Here is a 23,150-nt window from a genome sequence, read left to right as displayed (position 1 = left end):
CCTTGGTCCTGAAAAACAACACCCTGCCGCCCGTGGCCTGGCAGCTCAGTGGGCTGGATGACCTTGCTGAGGACTTCTTTATCCTGAGATAAAGGCACCATTGCTCCCCGCTCAGAGTTTGAAGTGACAGTGCATTTCAAGGCCGGGCAGATTGGCAGCATTGAGAAGAGCCTCCGATTAGAGGTGAGAGGGGCTGTGCCCTGCCTGGCAGAGCGGGGCACAGTGAGCAGCTGTGTGCTGCTAGGGACAGAGCCAGGAAGAGCTGCACCTGACAGACACAAGGGCGCTGTGACCCCAGCTTCTGCCTCTGCACAGCGTTTGCCAGAATGTGCAGTGCGTCCACATCCCCCCAGATAACCAGACACTGCATCCTGAGCCTGTACCACAACCACCTTGTCCCTGTGAGTGGTTGAAGGTTGCTGTGTGGTTGTACAGACTGCAGCGTGATCTCTACATTCCTCCTGGATGTTCTCTGAAGCTCTTGCATAGTGCAACAAACTCTCCCCCTAGGATTTTGTTCCCCGTGGATTAGGGGCTGCATTTTAGAGAGGGTGCTAGGTGATTGGAGAAGGTTGTCAATGCCACCTGCTCTGAGACACCTCACACTTCTTGTGGTTGTTCTTACATCTCTGTGCCTCTCAAGGATGCTTTAGCAGCAACATTCCCTGCTGTGGGAGTGCAGAGTTGGGCTGATAGGGTTTTTTACTGCAGCAGAATCCCACTGGGGCAGCCCATGAGATAAACAGCAAAGCTTGGGAGTCCTGCAATGCTTGTGAAGCCAGGGAGGCCGTAGGGGAAGCAGCCAGCAGAGACAAGGACTGTCAGGCTGTCTACCAAAAGAATAATTAATGAACAGTGTCTGTTTCTTGCTGCCTCAGGTTTCAGATACAGAAAACATCCTGGGGATTGTTCAGACTGAAAACATCAAAATCTCTGCAGAAGCCTATGACATTCCTCTGAGCATCGACATCCCTGAAGGTCAGTGGATGCCTCCCAAACAAAGTAGTCCAGGTGCACTACATTACCCTGGGAGGTGGGCAACCAAAGCACATTGGGATGGGATGGGATGGGATGGGATGGGATGGGATGGGATGGGATGGGATGGGATGGGATGGGATGCAAGGATGGCATGGATACATAAAGCACATACCCTGCAAGGTGCATGGAATAAAGCATTGTCAGCGCACTGACAGCCTGAAGTCTCTCCCCTCTGAACTCTGAAGTGTGCAGCTTCATGTGCAGATTGGATTTTGGGGCTTTGAAACAACAGTGACGTGAACAGGCAGTTGCAACTCCCACAGGCTCAGCACAGCATATAAAGCAATTGGATTTGTGTTTGGAAGCGAGGAAATGGGAGACAAGCTCCTTAGGTACTAAGCCTGCAGATATTTTGAGTGGGAAGAGAAAGGGTAGACAAGTAGCTGGAAAACACTTCCAAGAATGGAAACTTGCTGAAAAGGGTTTTGTGCCAAGACCTCCATGTAGTTTGTGACCTGGTATATTCTGCAACCACGTTTGACCTTGCTCTGTGGGTTTTCTGCAGGTCCAGATGGAAGCTTGGAATTTGGAACCATTAATGTCCTGGATAATGTGAAGAAAGTCCTGAGTCTGAAGAGCAAAGGGGTATACAACATTGAGTACAGGTGAGTCCAGCTGCCTGGCAGTGAGCATTTCCTCAGGCTCCCAAGCCTGTGTTCTCCCTCTGTCAATGGCTAGAACTGTTTCCATGCTGGCTGCCTCATGGTAAATAAAAACCCTGGGCTCTCTGATCTCAATTATTCTACCAGAGAATCCAGCCACAAACCAGCAGTTCTTCACAGCTCAGCTGGAGCCCAAAGGAGAGCCCCAGAAATGTCAGCCACTGAAATGTTGAGATTCATTGCCTTTCTTTGATGGTCACCTCCTGTCTCTTTCTGAGACTCTGTAAAGGAGTGAATGAAAAATTTTGTCTTAAGGTTTCTTGCAGTAACCTCGTGACTGACTGCACTCTCTGTCAAGATCCAGGATTCCCTGAGCAGAGCTGGACTCTCCCTTTTCTTTTTTTCTGGTCCAATGCAAAGTCCTGGCTGTGCTGGTGGTACCTATATTTTTAACTGCAGAGATCTCCATTCCTTCCCTTTCTCCCCAGTTTCACGCTGAAGGATGCAGGTCCCAGGATGCAAGACTTGGCATCCCACTTCACTGCTGAGCCTCAGTCAGGCATGCTGACTGCCTCCCAGTCTGGTGTGAATATTGAGATGCTCTTCCACCCCACAAGTGAAATTGTCCTCAAGAACAAGCCCATCCTGTACTGCCAGGTGAGCTGCCTGGGCCAGGCTGTGTTATCACACGCTGTTCTGGGAGCATAAACAGGATAGGTGTCTAATGGAAGGAGGGCTTTACTGGAGAATCCTCTCTCCTACATACACAAACAAAGCCTTTCAAAACCATTTGGGAGGCTTCCTAAGTGGAGCTGAGCATCTGACTCTGGAGGAGGTGCTTAAACAGGGAGGGTAAATGGATGGAGGTGGAGGCTGGGACTGGGGTAGAGGCTGGCCTCTTTGCTTTGGTTACCTCCCTTCCTGTGGACACAGGTGATAGATGGCAGCTCAAGGGAAGGAGGCCAGGCTGTCGCCAACATCCCATTGAAGGTGTCAGCAAGAGCCGAGTACAGCAAGTACAGCATTGAGCCTGCCTCACCCACCGACTTCGGTACCATGATCAAGGGCACCAGGAAGAGCCGGACTCTTGTGCTGAAGAACAAAGGCATGGTCAACTTCAAATTCCACATCCGCCAAGCAGATGAGGGTGCATCTGCATTGGAAAGCAAAAGGTATGAGAAGCCCTGCACCACCCTTCCTGTGAGGAGGCACCACCCCACAGCTGGTATGTGGCAGGCAGCCACAGCTATCATCCATTTGCATCCCTGGCTAGGGAAGAGGGAACAAAAAAATGTCTCAGTATCCCCATGTGTAGTACAAAGCTGGTGATAAAGCTGCTCTGTCCAGCAATGGGTGCTACAGGCTGCTCTCTGGGAGCCATCAGGAGCAAGAAGGCTTTCCTCTGTGAGGAGGAAGGCCAGCTTTGGCCTCAGAGAAAGGCAGGGGAGCTCAGCATGACAGATATCTTTGCTTTCTCCCCTCAGTTCAAAGCAAGGGGAATCTGCTCCATCAGCTACAGAGCTCTCAACAGGAAGGAAATCAAGCTCCTCAACACAGGTGAGTGATGATGCTTTTTCACACCCTCTGTTCTCCAGCCTTGCAGCTGTGCTGTCCCAGAGCACAGCTGACCATGATACAGCTGCAGGGCCAGGGCAGAGGATGTGCTGGGCCTGTGAGCCCGGCCTGGCACAGCCACACTGGGCTCTAGGTGCCCTTAGCCAGCAGGAGGTTGGTGAGCTGCAGGGGACTTGGACACCTGCCTGAAAGAGCTCGTGTAGGGCAGGTACAACCTGCAGGCAGACCCGTGAGCCCAGAGCCTGTGGCAGTGACGCTGCTGTGGCTCTGTCTTCATGCCTGTCACTGTGGTGGCTCTGTCAACTGGCACCCATTCCCTGCCAAACCTGCTTTTATGAGGACGTTTGAACACCAGTGCTGGGGCCCTGGCAAGTCTGATCTCAGTGCTGTGATCCGGAGGCTTGTTCATACAGAAGGGTTTAGGACATGGCATGGAAGGGAGGAAGCCTTGCAGGGAAACAAAGAGAGGCTCTTTCCAACAGCATCCTTCAACCCCTTAGCACTGTTCTTCTCCTGACTTGGTTGGAGAGGCAAAGTTAGAAGGGAGTTCGAGCCAACTAATGTTTCTACACCAGGTCAGAGGTGCAGGAGCTCTTTGGGTGCAGCTGTTTTCTCATCTTCCTTTTGCTGCTTAGAGTCAGTTTAACACTTTGTCCTGTTCTCAGACAGCGGGAATATAGAAACATAAAGAGGAATGTCCTGTGTTCCCTAGCTCCATGTTCCTTAGAAGGGACTTAGGAATTATTTAACATTATTAAAATTTAGAGTAAAAATTATGGTGGCCTAGGGTAGTTCTCTGTATGATCCAAGTGACACAAGAGCTTAATGCCACAGAGATAGGCTTTGCAAAGTGCACTGGTGCCTTTAAAATGTGACGTATTAGTAGGACATAGTGTTCATTTTAGGGTGGGATAGGTAAATGGATGCCATTGATGAGTTACAGGAAATGGTTTTTCTTCTGCCATGGGGATGGCACTAAATATCCTGTGCTGAGCTAGTTTCTTTTCCTGCGGGATTATTTCCACGAGCTTGTCTGCAGCAGTGCAAGGGAAAGGATAGTTGTGCCAGTTCGGGCAGTTGGTGCCCGAGCTATCTTGGACTTCCCTGACCAGCTGGACTTCCCGTTGTGTCCGGTCAAGTACAGCAGCCAGAAGACTCTGCTGGTTTGCAATGTCAGCAACCAGGCAGCTCGTTACCAGCTGAGCACCCAGAGGTGAGGCAGTCCAAAACACCTTTGGGTGATAACAGGGCTGGGAAAGAGCAACAAAAGGAACCAGAGCATCGCAGCTGCTGCCCTGCAGCCTGGCTGGAAATGGGCAGGATGAATGGCATCTGCTCTTGCTTTCAGTGTTCTTAGCAGGATGCAGCCTTTGAGCTTTCTCTGTCCCAGATTTCCTCCAGGGTGCTGGAACATGTTAGTAGCTGGCTTGCACCCACCTGAGCGCAAGCAGCTTCTGAAATGCTTACTCACCACTGTCAGCCAAATAGACCCGTTCTCTGGGAGGCCACAGGCACGTGGCTTTCCAGTGGTCCCTGCATCAGATGCCCAGCTTGAGCTGTGCTGCAGGCATCTGGTGCATTCCTGTTACTTAAAGCTGATCTGATTGCCCTTGTCAGCTGAGGACATCAGTCACCTCTTCTGTTCCATGATAAACCTTTGAAAGCCAGTTTAAAATTTCAAACAGATGATTTAAATCTCTGAATATGGTTGGGCCCTCTTTCACTGAGATTTATTTTTAAATATTCTGAAGTTCCTCTGTTTCTGCTGTTTTTTCTTTTTTGTTTTGTGTTAAATGTTTGCCAGAAGATCATGCATTCTTCATTGGGAACTTCCATGAAGGTCGAGCTCCTCTAATACCTATCAATATACCACATGCTCATAGCTACATGCACAGGTGTATAGGAAATAAGACATATTTGGGGAATATGTGAAAAGCAGTTGAGCTGATTTAGAAGTTAAAAGTATAGAATAACTTGCTGGAGGGGACCTCTGGAAATCATCTGAGCAGACACACTGCTCAAAGCAAGAGCAGTGTCTGGGGATTGCAAGGTGCCATTGGGAGATCTGGACCTGTCTTTAGATGCCGTACAAGGAAACAAAGATACAAATGGACCTAGTTAAAAGGCAGAAGAAAGCAACCTGTTAAAACCCCCTCCATACCTTATCTTTTTCTGCCTTTTGGGTACAGCAGTGATTCATTGAAAGGGCAGATCTAACAGGATGAGAACTGTCTTAAGGGAAAGCTCACAATTTACAGATAAAAGGCCAAAATTGAGCCTACCAGCCCCACCTCTTGGCAGTGGTTTTCATTTGGTTATTACAGTGTCAGGGATGTCTTCTTCACAGCTCTTCTATCTGTGGGCTCGGGGAACAGCTTAATGATGTTGGCTGAAATTCAGAGAAGTTAAGTTTAGCTGTAGAGCTTGTGTCCTTGGGTCTTGGGGAGCCAGGTCTGTGTGAGAGATGACTGCTACAGCAGTAACAGAGGAGTCTGCTGGGTACAGCCCAGGGTGGGATGTAGGAGATGCAGAGGCTGATTTGCACTCAGTTTTTCAGTCCTGAAACTGAATCCTGAACTTGGCTGGATACTCTTCTCCTGATAGTTTGAAAATAAGAAGACACCTCCTTTCTCAGGCAACCCCTGAAGTCACCCCTCAGAGTGTTATTCCCATCCTGCCATCTGAGATCATGAGCATGTAACATGTGGCAGCAGTGGGAATGGCATGGCATGGCATGGCATGGCATGGCATGGCATGGCATGGCATGGCATGGCATGGCATGGCATGGCATGGCATGGCATGGAATGGAATGGAATGGGATGGAATGGAATGGAATGGAATGGCATGGAATGGAATGGAATGGAATGTAGTGCTGAAGTGTGGCCAGGGATTCCCTTAACTGGCAGCTTCTCTGTTCTGGTGAAATTCCTGGCAAAAGAATAGGAAAAAATCCCGTGCCTTGCCCACACCAGGCACTGATCGCCCCAAGCCCCAGCAGAGACCTGCAGCAGTCCTGGCATCACCCCTGGGGCAGATGCAGGAGCACGTACACTGATCTGGCTTTGGGGACGGTGGGGCCTTTCCTCCCTTCCCTCCAAAGTCTCACATGCAGCACATAAACATTGCTGGCCCAAGGCTTCCCCATCAGCCAGTAGTGATGTTCTCACTAGTGGTAATGGGAATAGGTCAGGCCCATCATTGCAGCAATAGATCCTTAATGAGCAGAACCTGAAGCAAAGTTCATCAGCTGTCACTACTGACATGAAGTTCAGTTTGCCAGATGTTCTCTTTGTTTTTGTGTGTGATGCATTCATCACCCAACTCCCCAGATTTTAAGTGACAGATTGGCCACCAGCAAAGCCCCAAGGCCAGGAACTTTTGTTTTATCAGTGGGGCTGTAGAAGAGCACAAAGCCCAGCAGCTGCTGGGCAGAAGCACATTTCCCCTGAGCTGTCCCTGAGCATCAAAGCATGGAGTCCTGTGTTTGTCAGGCAAGAGCTGTTTACCTGGTGACCAATCCTAATTGCTCCTGTTAAATCCAAAGTGCACCAACACATAGCACAGAGTTTCTTTGCTGGGCCAAGCAAGCAGTTACCAGCATGCATGACAACCCAGAGTGCCAGACTGCATTGCTGGTAAATACACCAAAACTTCCTGTTCCACTTCCTTGATGTGCTGCTGCTAATGGTGATTCATTTAGCTGGGATTGGATCCTTCAGTCTGCAAATGGCATCCTCCTTTTGGGTTTCCATGTCACTGTGTTGCTCTAATCTGCATTTGCACTCTTTCAGAGCTTTGATTGCTCCATTTCTTAGCACAGCTTTCATCGAAATGCTGATAAAATGTGCCCTTTTTAGGCTAAATCAGCACATTTTCAAGGTAAAATAAACCAAAGAGCCACACTGCAAATTCAGCAGTAATTATTCCTTGGTCTTCAAGGAAAAGCTCCCTCTCCCTGTCTGATTCCTAGGCTGTAATCTCACAGGACAGGTAGTGCCCTAACATTTGCATCTCTTGAGATGAGGTTTATAGGCAGCAGGTAAAGAGAAATTCCTGAGGCAGTCGGTGTCAAGTTGTGCATGCAGATAGTTCTGAACCCTCTCTGTGCTTTTCACAAACCATGATGGGATTGCTGGCAGTCGGACCCTTGAGTCTCATTGCAGAGGGCTGAGTATGGGGGACGTGAAGTAATTTTATCCCACAGGATCTTGTGAGGGCTGGATCTTCTTAGAGGTGGGTCAGTGGCTGTTTCTGATTCAGTCTTTTCTGTCTGTTTTCTGCTGACTGTGGTTGCTTTTCTCCCTGCTTGCCCAAGTGAGCTGAAGTGAGCTGCACTGCAGAAGGAATCTCATCCCCAGGTGTGCCCCCAGTCCTGATCCCCCTCTCTGTGTTGCAGTCCTTTCTCCGTGGTTCCAACCACAGGAATTCTGGGCGCTGGTGACAGCATGCAGGTGACAGTGAGATTTCACCCGCTGAAGACTGGTGACCATTCCGGGTCCCTGGTAGTGTGCTGCAACACAGGTGAGTGCTGGGCCCTGCACGAGGCACGGGACAGTTCTGCACCATCACTCCCTGTTGTCCCATCCCCCTCCATTGCCTCTAGAGGTCCCTCCCCTGTTCAGCTTTACCCCAGAGAAAACTGAGAACTCCTTGGTGTTTAGGGAGTTGACAAAGTGGATCCCCTCTAACAGGGGATGTTGGGAGTTGCTGAGTGGAAGAAGGAGGATCCCTAATTCTCCACTGTCATGTGGTTGTGCCTGGGTGAAGTTTTATTTTATTCCTGGGCAAGGTGAGGTGTGAGGTTTCCATCAGACTCTCTCCCATACAATGTGTGGCGTGCACAGCTCTGTCCCATATGGTGCTTCTCCACTGGCGTGTCACAGACCCTTTTTCTTGTCACCCTCTACACATATATGTAGTTTTTGTCTAATAACATTTTCAGGCCCTCAAGTTCCTGACTGGTGACAAATCAAGACAGATTTTTCCTCATCTCCATTTCCTAGGCCATTCATGCTGTTGCAAACCTCTCACATCTATCTCCCATTTGATTTCTAGACTGAGGAATCCCATTCAGTGATCATACAGAAGCTGCTCTGTACTTACTAATCTTTCCCTTGTCCCTTTTTTATTTAATTTGCAATGCTCCAGCTTGGTTTTTGAGATCAGAACAATAGAAAATATTTCAAGACTGATGTGGCTGTGGGTTTGGACAGGGAGATGATGATGATTTTCATGGTGTTCATTTTGTAGTGGTTTGTCATATTACAGAGCTGGGCTGCTTGTGTTTCCTCACCTGTGTCCCCTCCTGCTGTGGGCTGTCACTTCATTTGTTCCTCTGGGCCTCCTTTTGCTGCCCACATGCCCCCAGGTGTATTTGCTGGTCAGCAACAAGGGATCCAAGGGATCAGGAGAGACATGAGTCTCATGGGATGCTCAGGGGAGACCCTGGGCAGGCCAGGACTGAACAGGGCTCCTCAGCATCACCTGAAGGACTTTGACGCAGAAATCCTGGTGATCTGAGTGGGTCACTGGAGCACACGGACCAATCTCACCGTACATACTGTCACCCTCGGAGCACCCTGGTACCTGCATGGAGCGGACGGTGAGCAGCGGTGCAGCCGCCCCCCTCGCACCGTGAGCGGCAGCAGCACGGCGGCCCGGGACAGCGGCAAGTGGGAGAACTTGTCCCCGACATCGAACTCCCGCAGGCGGCGCCGGGCCTTCTCCATGAGCCCCTGCCTAGGAGCGGGCAGGGCGGAGCACCGGCACCCTCCGGCCGTGCCCCGCTCACCCCCCGTCAGCCCTGGGCAGGGACAGGGACCGGGGCCCGGCTCCTCTTCCCGCTCTGCCGCCACCTCTGGCCCTGCCACCGCCTGCGCCCTGCCCGGCCCCCGACCCAGCACCGCGCCATTGTTCCCTTTCCCTTTTCTTTTCCCCTTCCCACACCCAGGCGCGTCCCTGGGCCGGGAGCCGTGGGGCCGCTCGCTCCCTGGCCAACGTGGAGCCCCGCTACCCCAGACATGCGGCGGCTCCATCAGTTCTGTCCAGTCCCACCCGAACTCCAGGACCAGAGGAGCTTGCAGTGGGAGAAGGACCGTGAAAGTGCTGCATTCGTGCCCAGTCACAGAATCATAGAACATGGAAGGGATCTTAAAGCTCACCTTATTCCTCCTCCACGGTGTTAAAAATGTACTCTCTTTTAGATACAATGAAATGGGGACAAATCGTTGAAGCAAAACAAAACTCTTTATTAGTAACGATTCTGCTGAGCCAGGTGTGTGCCTCCCTTCCCCAAGAGATGAACACACACCACCTCTGAGAAAATGGTTTCTATTTATATCCTTTCGTGGCTGGGGTGGTCCCTGTCCCCTTTCCCATTGGATGGGTACTCGGTAACTTGCATTCTCTACTGACCGCCAACTATGGACAGAATCACAGAATTAATTAGGTTGGAAAAGACCTTTAAGATCACCTCGTGCAACCTGTGACCTAACACCTCCTCATCAATTAAACCATGGCACTGAGTGCCATGTCCAGTCTTTTTTTAAAAATGTCCAGGGTTGGTGACTCCATCACCTCCCTGGGCAGACGATTCCAGCATGCAGTCACTCTTTCAGTGAAGAATTTTTTTTCTAATATCTAACCTAAACTTCCCCTGGCTCAGCTTAAGACTGTGTCGTCTTGTTCTGTCAGTTGTTGCCTGGAAGCAGAGACCGACCCCAAACTGGCTACAACCACCTTTCAGGGAGCTGCAGAGTGATAAGGTCACCTCGGAGTCTCCTTTCCTCCACGCTAAACACCCCCAGCTCCCTCAGCCGTTCCTCACAGGACTTGTGTTCCCAGCCCCTCACCAGCCTTGTTGCCTCCTGGACACGCTCGAGTGTCTCAAGATCCTTCCCAAACTGCGGGGCCAGAATCGGACACAGCACTCAAGGTGTGGCCTCACCTGTGCCAAGCATAGGGGAAGAATGATCTCCCTGCTCCTGCTGGCTGGTATGAACAAAAATAAAATTTAAATTTTTGGGGGATGTAGTTTGCAATGTTTATACAAGGTTAAATGTTGTTGGCACAAGTAACAAATTGTGATTACAAGTATAGTTAACAATGTATGTACAAAGTTGGATGTTGTTGATACAAGTAACAGGTTGTGATTAGAACTGTAGTTAACAATGTATGTACATGGTTAGGTGTTGTGGATGCAAGTAACAAATGGCGATTAGTTATATTAAAACTCAGTACTGTTGTGCACGCGTAAAAGGGGAGTGGAACCGGGGAGGAGATGCCAATCTTTGTGGAGGGGGCAGAGAAGCATTGGAACTTCACAGAGCGATAGAGTATCTAAGAGGTAATTAACACGGAAACTTTCTGTCAACTCTCTTAACAATGTATTAGGTCTTCTCTGTAACAGGAGTGTAAAAATAGCTGGCTGTGCCTTTGGGAACAAGGGGCAGGACTGGGGATGCGCAGGTGCCGGGAGGGCGCACGGCGATGGTTCCCCAGGAAGGATCGCGCCCCTCGGAGCCCCCCGGTACCTGCACGGAGCGGACGGTGAGCAGCGGTGCAGCCGCCCCCCTCGCACCGTGAGCGGCAGCAGCACGGCGGCCCGGGGCAGCGGCAAGCGGGAGAACTTGTCCCCGACATCGAACTCCCGCAGGCGGCGCCGGGCCTTCTCCATGAGCCCCTGCCTAGGAGCGGGCAGGGCGGAGCACCGGCACCCTCCGGCCGTGCCCCGCTCACCCCCCCGTCAGCCCTGGGCAGGGACAGGGACCGGGGCCCGGCTCCTCTTCCCGCTCTGCCGCCATCTCCGGCACCGCCCGCGTCCTTCCCAGCACCGCCCCGGCTCCTTCCTGGTCCCGGAGCCGTGGGGCCGCTCCCTCCCTGCCCGATCGGGACTCCGGACATGCGGCGGCTCCATCGATTCCACCCGGTCCCGCCTCAACTCCAGTGCCCAAAGCCACCAGCCGACAGGCAGTCCAAAGGCTGTCCCCAGTGAACAGCTGGATAGCGTTAGCAAAGAGTCCAGTGTCATCCACTAGCGGGGATCACTCCTTCTCTGGGTTCAATGGTGTAACAATGGAGTTTGCAAGGCTGCAAGACAAGCATAATACGCATTTAGGATGGGAACCATACACCCTCGTGTCTTGTGGAAAAAAAGACTAAAGAGGGGATGATAAAAATCATAAAGGCTTAAAATCCCTAAAATAGAGTATTGGGCAACAGCAGAGCTCCTACAGCTTGTCTTTTCCCCTCCTTTAACGGACTCACCTAATTAACCCGGTTCTGCCCAACCCAAGGGATGCTTATCCTCAGGAGAGTGTTCCTTCCCCAGTCTTTCTCTGGAGTGTACGCCAAGGAAAGCTGCTTTCTCTCTCCTGGCTTCTCACAAAGGCTCAAGGCCAGAGGAAGCCGGGACTGCTCAAATCCCACTCCAGAAACCACACAGCTGGAGGATAATGCTGAGAGCCTGAAGAGTATCTCTGCAAAACCAGTTGTGCAAATACCCAACACCAAACTATTCTTTCCCAAGGGGCCATCAGTGCTTCTCAACATCCCCTAAATGACTGAAGCCCTCACTTCCCACCAATCATCAGCTGTAGAGAGGTGCCCCAGTACCCTCTGCTTTGGAAAAGTCATCTCCAAATGGTAAGAGCAGAGCAGGAAAACAGGAAGCAGAAAGTAAACTGGACAACATGTGCTCTGTGGGCACGGCTCACTCTTCCCTAAAACTCTTGTCATCTGGTTTTTCATGGATTTCACAGATTGGCTAAAAGAGCTGGAAGCTGCCCAAAGAAGGGAGGAAAGGCCTTGCACCAGCACAGCTGTGCAGACACAGCTCCCTGCTACAAGCATGTGAAACCCATCCTTTACACACCACGACCACCCAGCCAAGGTGCATTGCTCCCTTGTCGTGGTTTGACACGGAAAGAGAATTTTTTCCGGAAAGAAGAGGTCAATTTAGATATTGACCAATTGAAAGTAGACACGCCTCTGAGAACACACAGGGGTTGAAAGCAGAATTCCCAGGGAACTCGCTCTCTTTGGTTCCGGTCAGCGTGCAGTGCAAACCTCCCCTGCCCAGCCACGAGCTGGGTGGGGGAGGGAAAGCCCCCATGGCCTGAAAGGTAGGCCCCAAGGGTGGTGGAAGGACTGGAACCGGGCTGGCCCCTGCAGATGGAAGGGTGGAAGAAATCTGGGATGTCTCCATTCCCCCCCCCCCACCCCCTCCCCGGAGTTTCTCTCCCGAGAGGGAGAGAGAAAGCCGCAAGGAAGTAGGAGTGGGGGGAGAAGCTGCAAGGTGCCCAGTCGCGTGGGAGTTGCTGGATGTCTGGGCATCGAGCCATCCTGGGAGTTCGGACTTTTAACCCTTTCTTGAGAAATGAAAGCTTTGTGAATTTTCCTTTCCCCTCCTCGGTTTCAAAGAGAGCAAGAGGGACACCTTGGACCCTGGGATGTTGGAAGGAGGAATTCTAGAGGGGAGGGGGACAAGGAGTGGCTTTTGGCTGGACTTTTCCGTGTTAGCCACAACCTGAACCAATCTTCTCCTCTGAGAGAGACTGTGTTTTGGGAGGATGCCAGTGAGTCAAGAGACCTGCTTCAGCTGGGAAAAAGACAAAATTGGAGTGAACAGAGAAAAGGTTAGGGGGTTTGTGGTGGCGCGCCCTTGCCCTGGAAAGGAAAAAGAGAAGAAGATCTCTGTTCTTGAGCCCTCGGCCCCAGGGGAAAATGGGGGGGACTGTGGTCCCAAACAATGAAAAACTCAACTGTTGTTTTCTCCCCTCTTGGCAGGGCATCCTTAAAAGGAAAAATCCTAAGAGCAGTCTGTCCATCCATGCATTGTGGTGAGAGCACTGTGCATGGAAAGGAGAAGGCTCACCATGGCAAACTTTTTCTCCGGGCGGTGCCATGTGTGACATGGAAACACAGGATGTGGAGTTGTGTTTCTTGGGGGGTCTGTGGCACAGGAGAGACTCTGTTCCCTCGATGGACTGAGTATCGATTCTTTTGAGGGTGGAAACCTGATTGGGGTCCAGATTGTGTCTCACTGTGGTTTGTTGCAGTTGGGTGGTGGGGGGAGGAATGTTTTGCAAGGTTTTCAATTGATCTTTGTGTGTTTTTTTTTTTTTTTCCCTTCTTTAGTTTTCTCTTTTCTTTAGTAGTAGTAGTTTAATGAAGTTTTTTTCCTGTTATTAAGCTTGGGCCTGCTTTGCTCTATTCTAGATTCCACTTCACAGCATTCAAGGAAGGGATCACATTTTCATGGGGGCACTGGCATTGTGCCAGTGTCAAACCCTGACATCCCTGCAGAGGCTGAAAGCAGAATTCTATTGTGGAGTTAGAGAAAGCTGTCCTGGAAAAATCCCTCACTTTGAGGTTACATTTATCCCCCAAACAGCGGGAATAGCAGCAAGAGGAAAATCCATGCCCCTCCTTGGCCCAGGAGGCTGTGGCTGGACTCTCCCACATGGCCTAATGCTTTACCCACAGCCACAAACAAGTCCCTCGTATCGGGTTTTAACCAACCCCACAAGTCCAACACACCCAGCATGAAGAAAAACAAACCTCAAGCCCCTCATGGATCTCCCCATCCAGCAAACATCCCACCCAGCCGCAGGCCCAGCCTACAAGGCCTTCCTGGCTGCACCAGCCCTGCTCCCCCTGCCAGGGCAGCAGCCCCAGCTCCTTCTGCCCTGTGCAGCCTCCAATATTAAACTGCCTTTCTCTGCAGCTGGTGCCCAAAGATGCTCTTCAATGGCACAGAGATCACAGGCTGCAGGGGTGCACAGCCCCACATGTCTTTGTGTGGACAGCCCAGCTAGCCTGACCCACAGGAGGTGTGAAAAATGCCTCCCCACGAGCAGTCTGAGGACAGACCCCGCACCCTGCTCTCTACTATGAACAGCAGTTTGGCACAAAGCAAGTGAAGATGGAACAGGGAAACCATGGGGAAATCCATGTTCTCTGGGGAGCAAAGGACCACAGGTTTCTCTTGATATCAGAGCTAAAGACAAAAGATAAAATTAAGGGAGAACTTGTCAACACAATCCAGACTAAATTCTGCTCCAATATCTCTGCAACTGATTTCATTGAGGGGTGCCCCAGCTAACACCACTCCAGAGCCAGGTTCCTCTTGCCTCGCTCAGAATATTGGAGTATCTTGCCTCCTCTCACACAGGGCCATACGGAAATCTTACATTTAAAAACCAAGTCATGGCTGCTACTGACCAGTCTATTTCCCTGGAAAACAGCCCCACAGATACTTACAGTGTCTATCCTGAAGTCTTTAGGGATGAGACCTTTGTTGAAGAGGGTAAAACTTCGAGAAGTAGGCTGTAGTGCTGGAATTCTGCCAAACTCTATCAGCCTTGGACTTGGGTAGATTTTTGCCAGCTGTCCAGAGCTCCGTAATTCTGATCTCTATTCCAGGAAGAAGGCAAGAAAGATTAAAAAACAACCCAAAAAACAAACCCAAAAAACAAAAACAAACCAGAAAAGGAAAGCTAAAAAAGCTTAACCAGCTCAACTCCACTCAAGTTATTTCTTTAGGGACAGCTACCACTCTTCACCTGAAATGCTGGGCTTTTTGGGGGAAAAAAAAAATACATATTCACCTCCAAATTTAAAAGGATTAAAGTAAGAGAACCTTTTAAACTTCAAATTGTTGGTCCACAGGCAAAATCTTTGCAAGAAATCTCAAGTTAAGACCAGGCTGACAGTTAAACAACTGGTTATTCTGGTGGGGAGAAACCCTCCTCTTTAAGGTAAGCAGCCTGATAGTTGAAAGCAACTGTTTTGTCAAACTTCAGGCTCCCTGGCACAGCCTGCACTGCCTGTCCTTTCTGCTGATTTACATGAGTGCCACAATGGCCCAGGTTCAGATGTTTGGCACCATCATTTCCATGTCTTATATTAAAACATGTAAGTTTAAGTCCTTGCAGCCACTCTTCAAATGCCAGCTTTCTTTTCTTTTACAGAAGGCTCTAGGTTCCCAGAAGTCTGACATCCTCTTTTGTGCTCAGAGAGATGACATTTAAAAACAGATGTTTCCAAAGTTAATAGCATTTTAAAGAACAATTAATTAAAATTATCCTTGATTGCTGCTTAGATTAAACTACCTTCTGTGTCAGACACTGAGATTACCACCTCTAAGGTGTGAGCTGTTAGTGCCACCGATCCCTCCTGTCCTTATCCTCAGCAGCCTGTGCCTGTTTTCCCCAGGAGAATCCCTGTACCCTTGCACCCTGCCAGGAGCAGTTGCACAAAGGCACACATCTCCCCTTGCACTCACCAGTGGGTTTCTCTCATCCCCAAACACGCCGATAAGAAGGTTGGTGCGATGCTTGCCCACTGTTTGGACTTCAATTGTAACTGGAATCTGCAGTGCTGTGAGGCTGGACAATCCCACAGGGTTTGTGGCTGGAGTAGAACACAGGAGAGTCCTCCTTGCGTTCCTGGCAGGGACAGAATCAAATGCAGCTTCAGAGGGACCTCTGAAGAAATTATAGACTCCTTAACATCCACCGCAACAGCAACTTACACACATTTTTAAACATCCCCATGACAAAGGTAAAAGGCACAAACAAGATGCAAGAATTGTAGGCTTAGCATTCTCAGGGGTTCCTGCAAGGAGGCTGCCAGCACAGGCACTGGTGTCTGTGGATGCAGCAGCTTTTCACAACCCTCTAATATCGCCCACAAGAAAACACCCTGAAGACTGGAACATAAACTATCCTCAGGAAGTTAAACTACATCCTTAAGTTTACATTCAGGTAGGATCCTGTTCTCAGCAGATCTTTAAGACAGAACAGAAACCAGCAAGGCCTTATCCAAACCCTTTTTTACCCTAATATCTCCTCAATAATATTTGAGAGGAGGAGGAGGAGGAGGTGGATGCGATGCCAAACCTGGGGAATAAGCCCGTAGCAGCCAGGAAGATTGGTGCTATTTGCAATGAGGAACTTCCTCTGGTATGGCACCTTCGGCCGGCACTCACCGTACAGCAGGACTTGGGGGTACACGTCTTGTACCCCCAAGTCTGGCAAGACCAGATTTGTTAAACACACCTTGATATCAGGGCATAGGTCAGCCAAATTAAAACATTAGACTAAAGCTCTATGGACCACTGTATTCAAATTAAGAGGCCAATTTTTCATCTGACTGCAATGACATAAATGCAGAGGAAATCTGACTTGAACAGAATGAGTTCAGCTTTACAGCAGGAAGCTGAGGGCAAAGTGGGGCCCAGCAGGTGCTGGGCAGTTCATGGCTGCATTTTTTTGTCTCCACTGGAGCTCCCTGCAGTGAGCACAAATCATTCTGCTCCCCAGGAGAAGGGAAATGAGACCGAGAAGCAAACTGCTTTTTACGACGACATTCCTCTAACAGCCACCTTCTGTCCTCATCCTTCCTCTGCCCACTTGCAGTCAAAGAAATCTCTCTCAAAAAGCACAAGAATGGCTTCAGTACTTGACCATATGGTATGTGATCTCAGCTTGTGATTTTGGAAACAACAGGGTGCTCCTTGAGGAACATCCCAAGGAAGCCAGCCAGCAGAGGCCTCTCACCAGTGCAGATCTCTCACTCACACAGGGCTCCAAGTGCTCAAAGCTGGCACCAGAGCTAAAGCCCTCCCACACTCCAGGGAAGCTTCAGCCCTGGTGCTGAAGCGTCTGTGGCTGGGCTCTTCCCATACCTCGATATCCTGGTGTCCCTGGGGCAGGATGGTCCCTTGGCTGGGATTCATTGTAAACTCCTTTGGCTCCACATAAAAGCGAATTCCCTCCCTCCAGGATGGGTCACTGTGGCTGTGTATCTGATCAAAGACGTTCACAGCAGGCTGCATGCCATCGTCCAACACGCGGAGCTTGAACGTCACTGGCACCGAGGTGGTGTTAGTCAGGTGACAGCTCTGGGTGTAGGGAAAGCCTAGGAAAGGACACAAATATCCATTTAGGCACCAATTATGGCATAACCCTTGGGGTGAATATCCCGGTAGGATGAAAGTGTGACTGGAGTTTAGCTCTTTATTGTCTGAACTACAGCTCACTGAGAAGCTGCAGGAAGAATTCATCATCGCTTAATTGCCTTTGACACTGATTCCAAACTGCAGCCTTGAAAAATGCCTACTCCTAGCCCTGCTGAATACTGCAAGCTTCTCTCTTTGTGATGAGGAAGAGCTCCCTCACCTGCCTCAAACCAGCACCAGTTATTTCTCAGTGATGGGTCTGCACCCAGACCGAGGATTTACTCTGAGAATTCAAGCTGTAAAATTCCCTGTTAAGGCTACCAACACTCCCACCCTTTTCAAGATCTATAAACAGTGAGTCGTCATTGAGAAGAGGCTACAGCAAAAGAAAGTGAGGATGTAGTCAGGAACTAGAACGTGATCCAAAGCACCCTAACGCAGTTTTCCTCTGCAGGACCCTTAAGGCAGCTCTTGCTTTGGGCCAAACAGACTGAGTACTTACTTGACAGCTCAGAGCCCACTCAGCTGGGGGCAAAGCCGAGCCTTGCTTTGAGATTAGCAATTAGGAACCATGGCCCACCTCACCCAACAAACGGGGACATCACACCCGTGCTGCTCACTGTGATTGCTGCCTGCAAGGGCTTACCCCACTTTAGCTCTGAGATTTGCTTTCTGTACCGGAAAGTCAGATCCAGCCAGGCATGGTGGGGATGTCCTGCAGAGCCTGGACAGCAGCCATGACCTGCTCTACAGTGGACATCTGGCTGGGCTGGCCAGCCCTGTGGGGAGGAGGCTTCTCCCTGGGCCTGCTCACCCAGAGTCACTGGAACACAGATGGGGAGAAAAAACAACTGCAGGTACAGCCCAGAGCTTCTCTGTGCCCATCAACAGTGACCACTGCCAGCTCCAGCAATGACTCCAGCAGGGAGGCAAGGGAGGCACAAAAAGGACAAACACAGATGTCAAAACCTCAAATGAGACTGAGGTCACCACATGCAGACAACAGCCAGCAGTTAGAAAGAAGTAAAGATACAATAGCTGCCTTAGCTGAAGAGACTTTAGGAATGACATCGGAACAAGCAGGATGAATCTCTAGTTTCAGAACTGTATTTCTACCAGTTGCCTTTCTTGTTTTATTTATTCAAAAGGCAACTTAACAAGTGCCCCAGTGGCGATGCAGGGTGGAGAAGCAGCAGCTCAGGAAAGGCAATTAGTTTTCTTAAAAAGTTAATGAAAATCATTATTATGGGTTTAGGCTTCGTAGTGAAGAGGGGGGATAGGGGTCTTGGGGGGTTTTGGCTCTGGGGGTGGGCTTCTCCGTTCGGAGTTTTTGGGAGTTGTGGCGTGATGCCGTGGGCGGCTGTGAGGCCGGAGCCGAGGTTCGGCAGGGAGCGGAGCTTCCCTTCCTCCCGCTCGGGATCGAAGGTCGGCTGCTGCTGCTGCTGCGGGAGGTTGTGTGCTTGGCCCGGGACTGCCCTGGGCTGCGGCTCAGCGCTGGGATCCAGCCTGCCTGCCTTCCCCGCTCCTGCCTGCTGCTGCTGGGCAGTGCCCAGATCCCCTCTGCCCGTGAGTTTGCAAAAGGAGCATTTCCCATTTCCTTCCTTCCTTCCCTGCCAGTGCCGGCTGGGAGGGGATCACTGCCCTGCCAGAGCCTTCACCTCCTCCTGCTGTGATCATAATTACACCAAAGGAGAAAAACGCTGTTTGGCAGGTTGGAAACTTCTGTTTATTGTGTTGTTGTTTGTGCTGATATATTCTAGTAAAGAACTGTTATTGCTTTTCCCATGTTTTTGCCTGTGAGCCCTGTAATTTCAGAGGTGTAAGAATTTGGGGGGAGGGGGTCATCTTTCCATTCCAGGAGGATTCCCACCTTCTTTGGCAGACATCTGTCTTTTAAAGCAGGACAGAGACACCAGAAAATACTGACTTTCTATGCCTTGGTTCTATTTCATCTCACAATGGCAAAAGGCTACCTGAGGCACCAGCCCTGGAGTTCACACCCTGAAGAGGCTGCTGTGGCAGAACAAGAGCGAGGGATGCTTTGATGTTCAAGTGCTCCATTGTGGAACACACAGATCCCTCACGCTGTGTCCCAGCCCAGGGAACACTCACCAAAGGAGATGTCCCCGAAGCTGAGCTCATCGAGGTCGAAGTGTAAAGTTGGTCGAGTGACGTTGCCCCTGCAATGGCGAGGACAGAGGAGAAAATGGCTTGGTTAAAGGAATTGCAAAGGTCCAGTGTTGTGGCCTGGGGGCATAAAACCTGGTGTCGGGGCACTGCGGGGCTCAAATCAACACACCACCATGTACTCAGCACAGGGCCCCTGTGGACAGGAGGCAGCTAAAGCCAAGTGGCCAGCAGCCAACAGCCACTGATGGGGCTTTGGGCTCAGGGCAGGCAGGAAAAGCCCCATGGTTGCTGGTGGCCCCATGAAGGACCCTGAACACACACCCAGACATTGCCCTGTGCCTCAGTTTCCCCATCTGTAAAGTGATGGACATAAAGGTGCCTCCACAAACTTCTGTAAGCAGCCTTTCCAGCCACAGGTTCCCCGCTTTGCTACTTCTGAGCTGGAACTGCTGCTCCCATGGAGGAGCTTTCTCCGGAGAGTTTGACCCATGCAATTATTACAGACAGTTTTGAGCCCCAAACATCCTCTGAAAAGAGCAGCAACAGTTCTACACAGTGGACAGATGAATCCTAGAGGAAAGGACCAGCTTGTCAGCAGTGCACCAGCTGGCACAGCCAAGAGCAATAGCTTCAACAACCAAACAAGGGTGTCCTGCATCTAGCACAGCGCCTCACCTGTCCTTGAACTCAGCAGACAGACTCCAAAAGTCACCAACTGAAAATCAGCACTTGAAGCTGCACAACACTCACGAGTTTATTTCATGGCTGATGCCAATCAATGCCCACTCTGCCTTCTGGTTAAAAATCAAGGACCAGTGAACTGTGCCTCCTATTGTGTTCACAGGACTGCCACTGGCTCTGTTCTACACCTCTCAACAAGAGACACCTGCCCTTGCTCAAGGAGAAAGCTGCTTATGTAATAAAATCCCATGAGCAATCTGGGGGAGGGACAGAGGAGCATCAATTATTTGATGGTCAAAGGTCCCCTCTTGATTTCCAAAATAAAAAAGCATCACTTTTCCTCCAAAAACAAAGCTAGCATGATTGTTTCTCTACTATAGGCAGACCTGCTCACCACTTTTCTCTTGCTAAGTAGTAACTTTCTTGCTCTTTTTAATCCATCTCCCTTATTGGTATAATTGACTGCAGATTGCTTTAATTTCTTTACTGCCTTGACCCAGTGCCTCCCAAGAGCAGCAGCCCAGCTTCAAAGCTCCAGAGCAGCCAGCATCAACTCTCCTGCTTACCCTACATGATCCCAGCAGCACATGGCTCAGGCTAGCAGGGACAAGCCCTCATGCTGCTGTGGTGCTGAGGACTGAGCTCTGCCTCCCCTGCTATCAGCCCTTGTCCCTTTTGCTGGGCCAGGATTATCTCTTGCCATGGCACCAACCCATGGGATGACGCCCCTGTCCTTGGCACAGTTCCTGCTGCACAGTTCCCTGTCTCCCACATCAGCCCTTTCCTGGCTGTGGAAAGGAGCTCCCAGGGCACTCTCTGCACACGAGCTGAGAGCACGGCTTGTGCCCCACAGCATGGCTGTGAGAGGTGAGGTGAGGCTGCTGCTGCTGCCCATCTGGGATGGATTATTAACACAAGTTTTTACAAACACTGCTGCTGGTGCAGAGTCACCCAGGCTGGCCCACCTCCAAAGCCCTGGGGGCCTTGCTGGCTGTTCAGGGGGGACATGCCAGAGCAGCTACTGCCCAAAGCTGATCCATCCCACTGCCTGCCATGGCCCAAGGCAGAGGGAGATCCCTGCAGGGAAGAGTCATTCCAGCTCCTGGGTACCACACAGGGCAGGAGGCATCCTCACACTAAGGCAATGCCAGGATCAGAGCAGAGATTAAGACCTCAGGAAACACCTTTTTTCTCTGCTCAGCCCCCAAATGAGGAAGGTGGGGGATGTCCCAGATGTGCCCACCAAGCTCCCACAGTCCTTACTTGATGGTCAGGATTGCAGGCACAGGAGATCCAGCCACACTGAACCGGACTTCTTCCTCAAACCTCCCCAGCACGGTGGCACTGAAGGAGATCTGAATAGTTTGGATCTCGCCTGGTGTAATGATGCCCTCCTCAGGTGCAAACTTGAAGAAGCCCACATTTGTAGTTGAAGGAATACAGGTGAAGGGAGCATTAATAGCCCCTTGGTTAATCAGCTTCACCTGCAGCAGCAAGAAAGCAAAATGGAAATATACATGGAATCTTGCCTTTTTGTGAGAGTTATTTTCTAATGATGCAAGTAAGACCCAGAAATGGCAGAAGGTGCTATGTGCTGCTGAATGGCAGAAGTTAAAAGATACAACAGGACAAGCTCTGCCTTTAGGTTTTCATGCAAAGCTGTGGTAACTCCACATAACTGCTGGAACCCTGGGGTTATCCCATGGACACAGAGCAGTTGCCTCTGGTCAGCACCACCAAGCTCATTCAGACCTGGCCCTGACAGCAACGTGGGGTGACTGCAGCTGCGTAGTGAATCACCACAGAGCTGCTGCTGCCCCGGCGAGCACAGCTCCAACAGTACCATCTACTCATTCACCTTTTCTCACACCATGAAAACAATACATTCATTAGGAGGCATCAGTGTCTTAAATATATAGACAGCACCATCTTTTGGTAAGAAAAATCTGTGTGTCTTTGCCTTCCCCAGCCAGGCTTTTGAAAGTGTCTGGCATGAGGCAGTGCTTCATTTTCTACCTCTTTCAGTTGCTCTCTCATGAGTTTTTTTGTAAAACTTGACACCATTGTCAGGGGAGGAAAATAGGTAGAAAAATCCTTTGCTTTATTCCCAGGAACACGTTTCTCTTTCTAGAGTCAGAAATGCACTAAGGCCAAAGCGTGGTGAGGGATTGGTCAGCAAGGGGAAGAATTCCCAAGCCCTTTGCAAGGCCCAGCACTGAACCAGGAGGCTGGATGGCTTTCCTGTGGCTTCCAGGAATAAGCAGCAGACACTTGACTGGGAAGCTGTTTGCAGTGGACTGGAGTCCAAACGCAGCCAGTTTGTTCCAGCTGCTTCTCAACAGCCCAGTACAAAGGTGCCTTGTGTCTGACACTGCCACAAAAGCCTCTGAAGGTGCAGCTGTCTGACCCGCTGTTGCTCTCATGTGCCAAGGGGTTGTTTTGCAGGAAGCCTCCCAGCTGATCCCTAAGGAAGGCTGCCCAAAAGCAGGGACTGGGGCTTCATGAACAACAGACACACCTTTCTGACCCCTCCAGATTTGACCAGTACATCAAATATTCCCTGCTCACAACTGCCCAGGTTGGCAGGAATTCCACAGCTCCACCAGCCTTGCTGCTGCCTCAGGAGCCATCAGGATCCATCCCAAGCCCTGCTGCTCACCTCACAGATGTGGGGGTTGTTGACAAGAATGTTCCCAAGGTTCACTGAAGGACAACTGAGTTCAACCAAGTGTCCTTGGCCTTCCCCTCTGAGGTGCAGGGGCAGCCTGCTCTCACGGCCTGGGGAGAGATGTCCATTTCAGTACAATAATTCCCTCTGTTACACTGCATTTTCCAGGCTGCCTCAGTGCTAGTCCCCGACTCTGAGCTGGATGCAACCAGCTCCTGATGCTGCAGGAGAAAATATGGACCCTTCTCTTCCCTCAGGAGATATCTCTTGGGGCTGACTTGCAATTTCTAACCCATTCCTTGGGCTGATTTCCAGTTTTAGCCACCAGTCTGCTGAGTTTAAAACGTTTCTGAAGTCCTGTAGTCATAGGCCAAGGTGTAATGGGTATAAATTAAAAGAAAGGAAATTCAGGTTAGATATTAGGAAGAAATTTTTTACTGTGTGGGTGGTGAGACACTGAAGCATATTGCCCAGGAGTGTTGTGGAGGTTCCA

The 23,150-nt window shown here is 50.5% G+C and overlaps 2 protein-coding genes across 7 annotated transcripts in view; one reads left to right on the top strand and one right to left on the bottom strand.

Moving 5' to 3' along the window:
- The first annotated feature begins 3 nt into the window (after positions 1–3).
- On the top strand, positions 4–10,472 carry LOC146766360 (axonemal central pair apparatus protein HYDIN-like). Of its 3 annotated transcripts, none has more exons than XM_085589404.1 (6): positions 4–183; positions 879–978; positions 1,544–1,643; positions 2,129–2,297; positions 2,574–2,812; positions 3,125–10,472. In XM_085589404.1, the coding sequence occupies exons 4-6, from the start codon at positions 2,157–2,159 to the stop codon at positions 3,402–3,404; spliced, it is 660 nt and encodes a 219-aa protein (XP_085445530.1). In that variant the 5' UTR covers positions 4–183; positions 879–978; positions 1,544–1,643; positions 2,129–2,156; the 3' UTR covers positions 3,405–10,472. The 3 variants fall into 3 exon arrangements, with proteins under 3 accessions (XP_085445530.1, XP_085445529.1, XP_085445528.1); XM_085589403.1 differs by lacking the exon at positions 4–183 and having other exon boundaries at positions 225–978; positions 3,125–3,197; positions 7,612–10,472; XM_085589402.1 differs by lacking the exon at positions 4–183 and having other exon boundaries at positions 225–978.
- The window catches only part of LOC110483528 (axonemal central pair apparatus protein HYDIN-like), a 27,187-nt gene continuing 13,479 nt past the window's right edge, over positions 9,443–23,150 (bottom strand). For 2 of the 4 annotated variants that reach the window (XM_031505830.3, XM_085589397.1), the window contains 7 exons: positions 22,649–22,767; positions 21,253–21,473; positions 19,291–19,358; positions 16,906–17,138; positions 15,502–15,664; positions 14,478–14,630; positions 9,443–11,303 (listed from right to left, as the gene is read on the bottom strand). In XM_031505830.3, coding sequence (XP_031361690.3) covers positions 15,572–15,664; positions 16,906–17,138; positions 19,291–19,358; positions 21,253–21,473; positions 22,649–22,767 — 734 coding nt within the window. In that variant the 3' untranslated portion in view covers positions 9,443–11,303; positions 14,478–14,630; positions 15,502–15,571. The remainder of the gene's footprint in view (positions 11,304–14,477; positions 14,631–15,501; positions 15,665–16,905; positions 17,139–19,290; positions 19,359–21,252; positions 21,474–22,648; positions 22,768–23,150) is intronic. The other 2 variants (XM_085589399.1, XM_085589398.1) reach the window with 1 other exon arrangement.

The sequence above is a fragment of the Lonchura striata genome, chromosome 11 (genome assembly GCF_050655825.1).
Source record: "Lonchura striata isolate lonStrDom1 chromosome 11, ASM5065582v1, whole genome shotgun sequence".
In the NCBI taxonomy this organism is placed as follows: Eukaryota; Metazoa; Chordata; class Aves; order Passeriformes; family Estrildidae; genus Lonchura; species Lonchura striata.
Note: the sequence above shows the minus strand (reverse complement) of the source record. Positions and strands in the feature narration are given on the sequence as shown.

What these genes read in the sequence shown, in the direction of transcription:
- LOC146766360 (XM_085589402.1), top strand. Translation starts at nt 849, where the DNA reads ATGAACAGTGTCTGTTTCTTGCTGCCTCAGGTTTCAGATACAGAAAAC. An exon ending in GAGCATCGACATCCCTGAAG is followed by an intron (nt 979 to 1,543) that starts GTCAGTGGATGC and finishes GGTTTTCTGCAG; the next exon opens with GTCCAGATGGAAGCTTGGAA. An exon ending in GTATACAACATTGAGTACAG is followed by an intron (nt 1,644 to 2,128) that starts GTGAGTCCAGCT and finishes CTTTCTCCCCAG; the next exon opens with TTTCACGCTGAAGGATGCAG.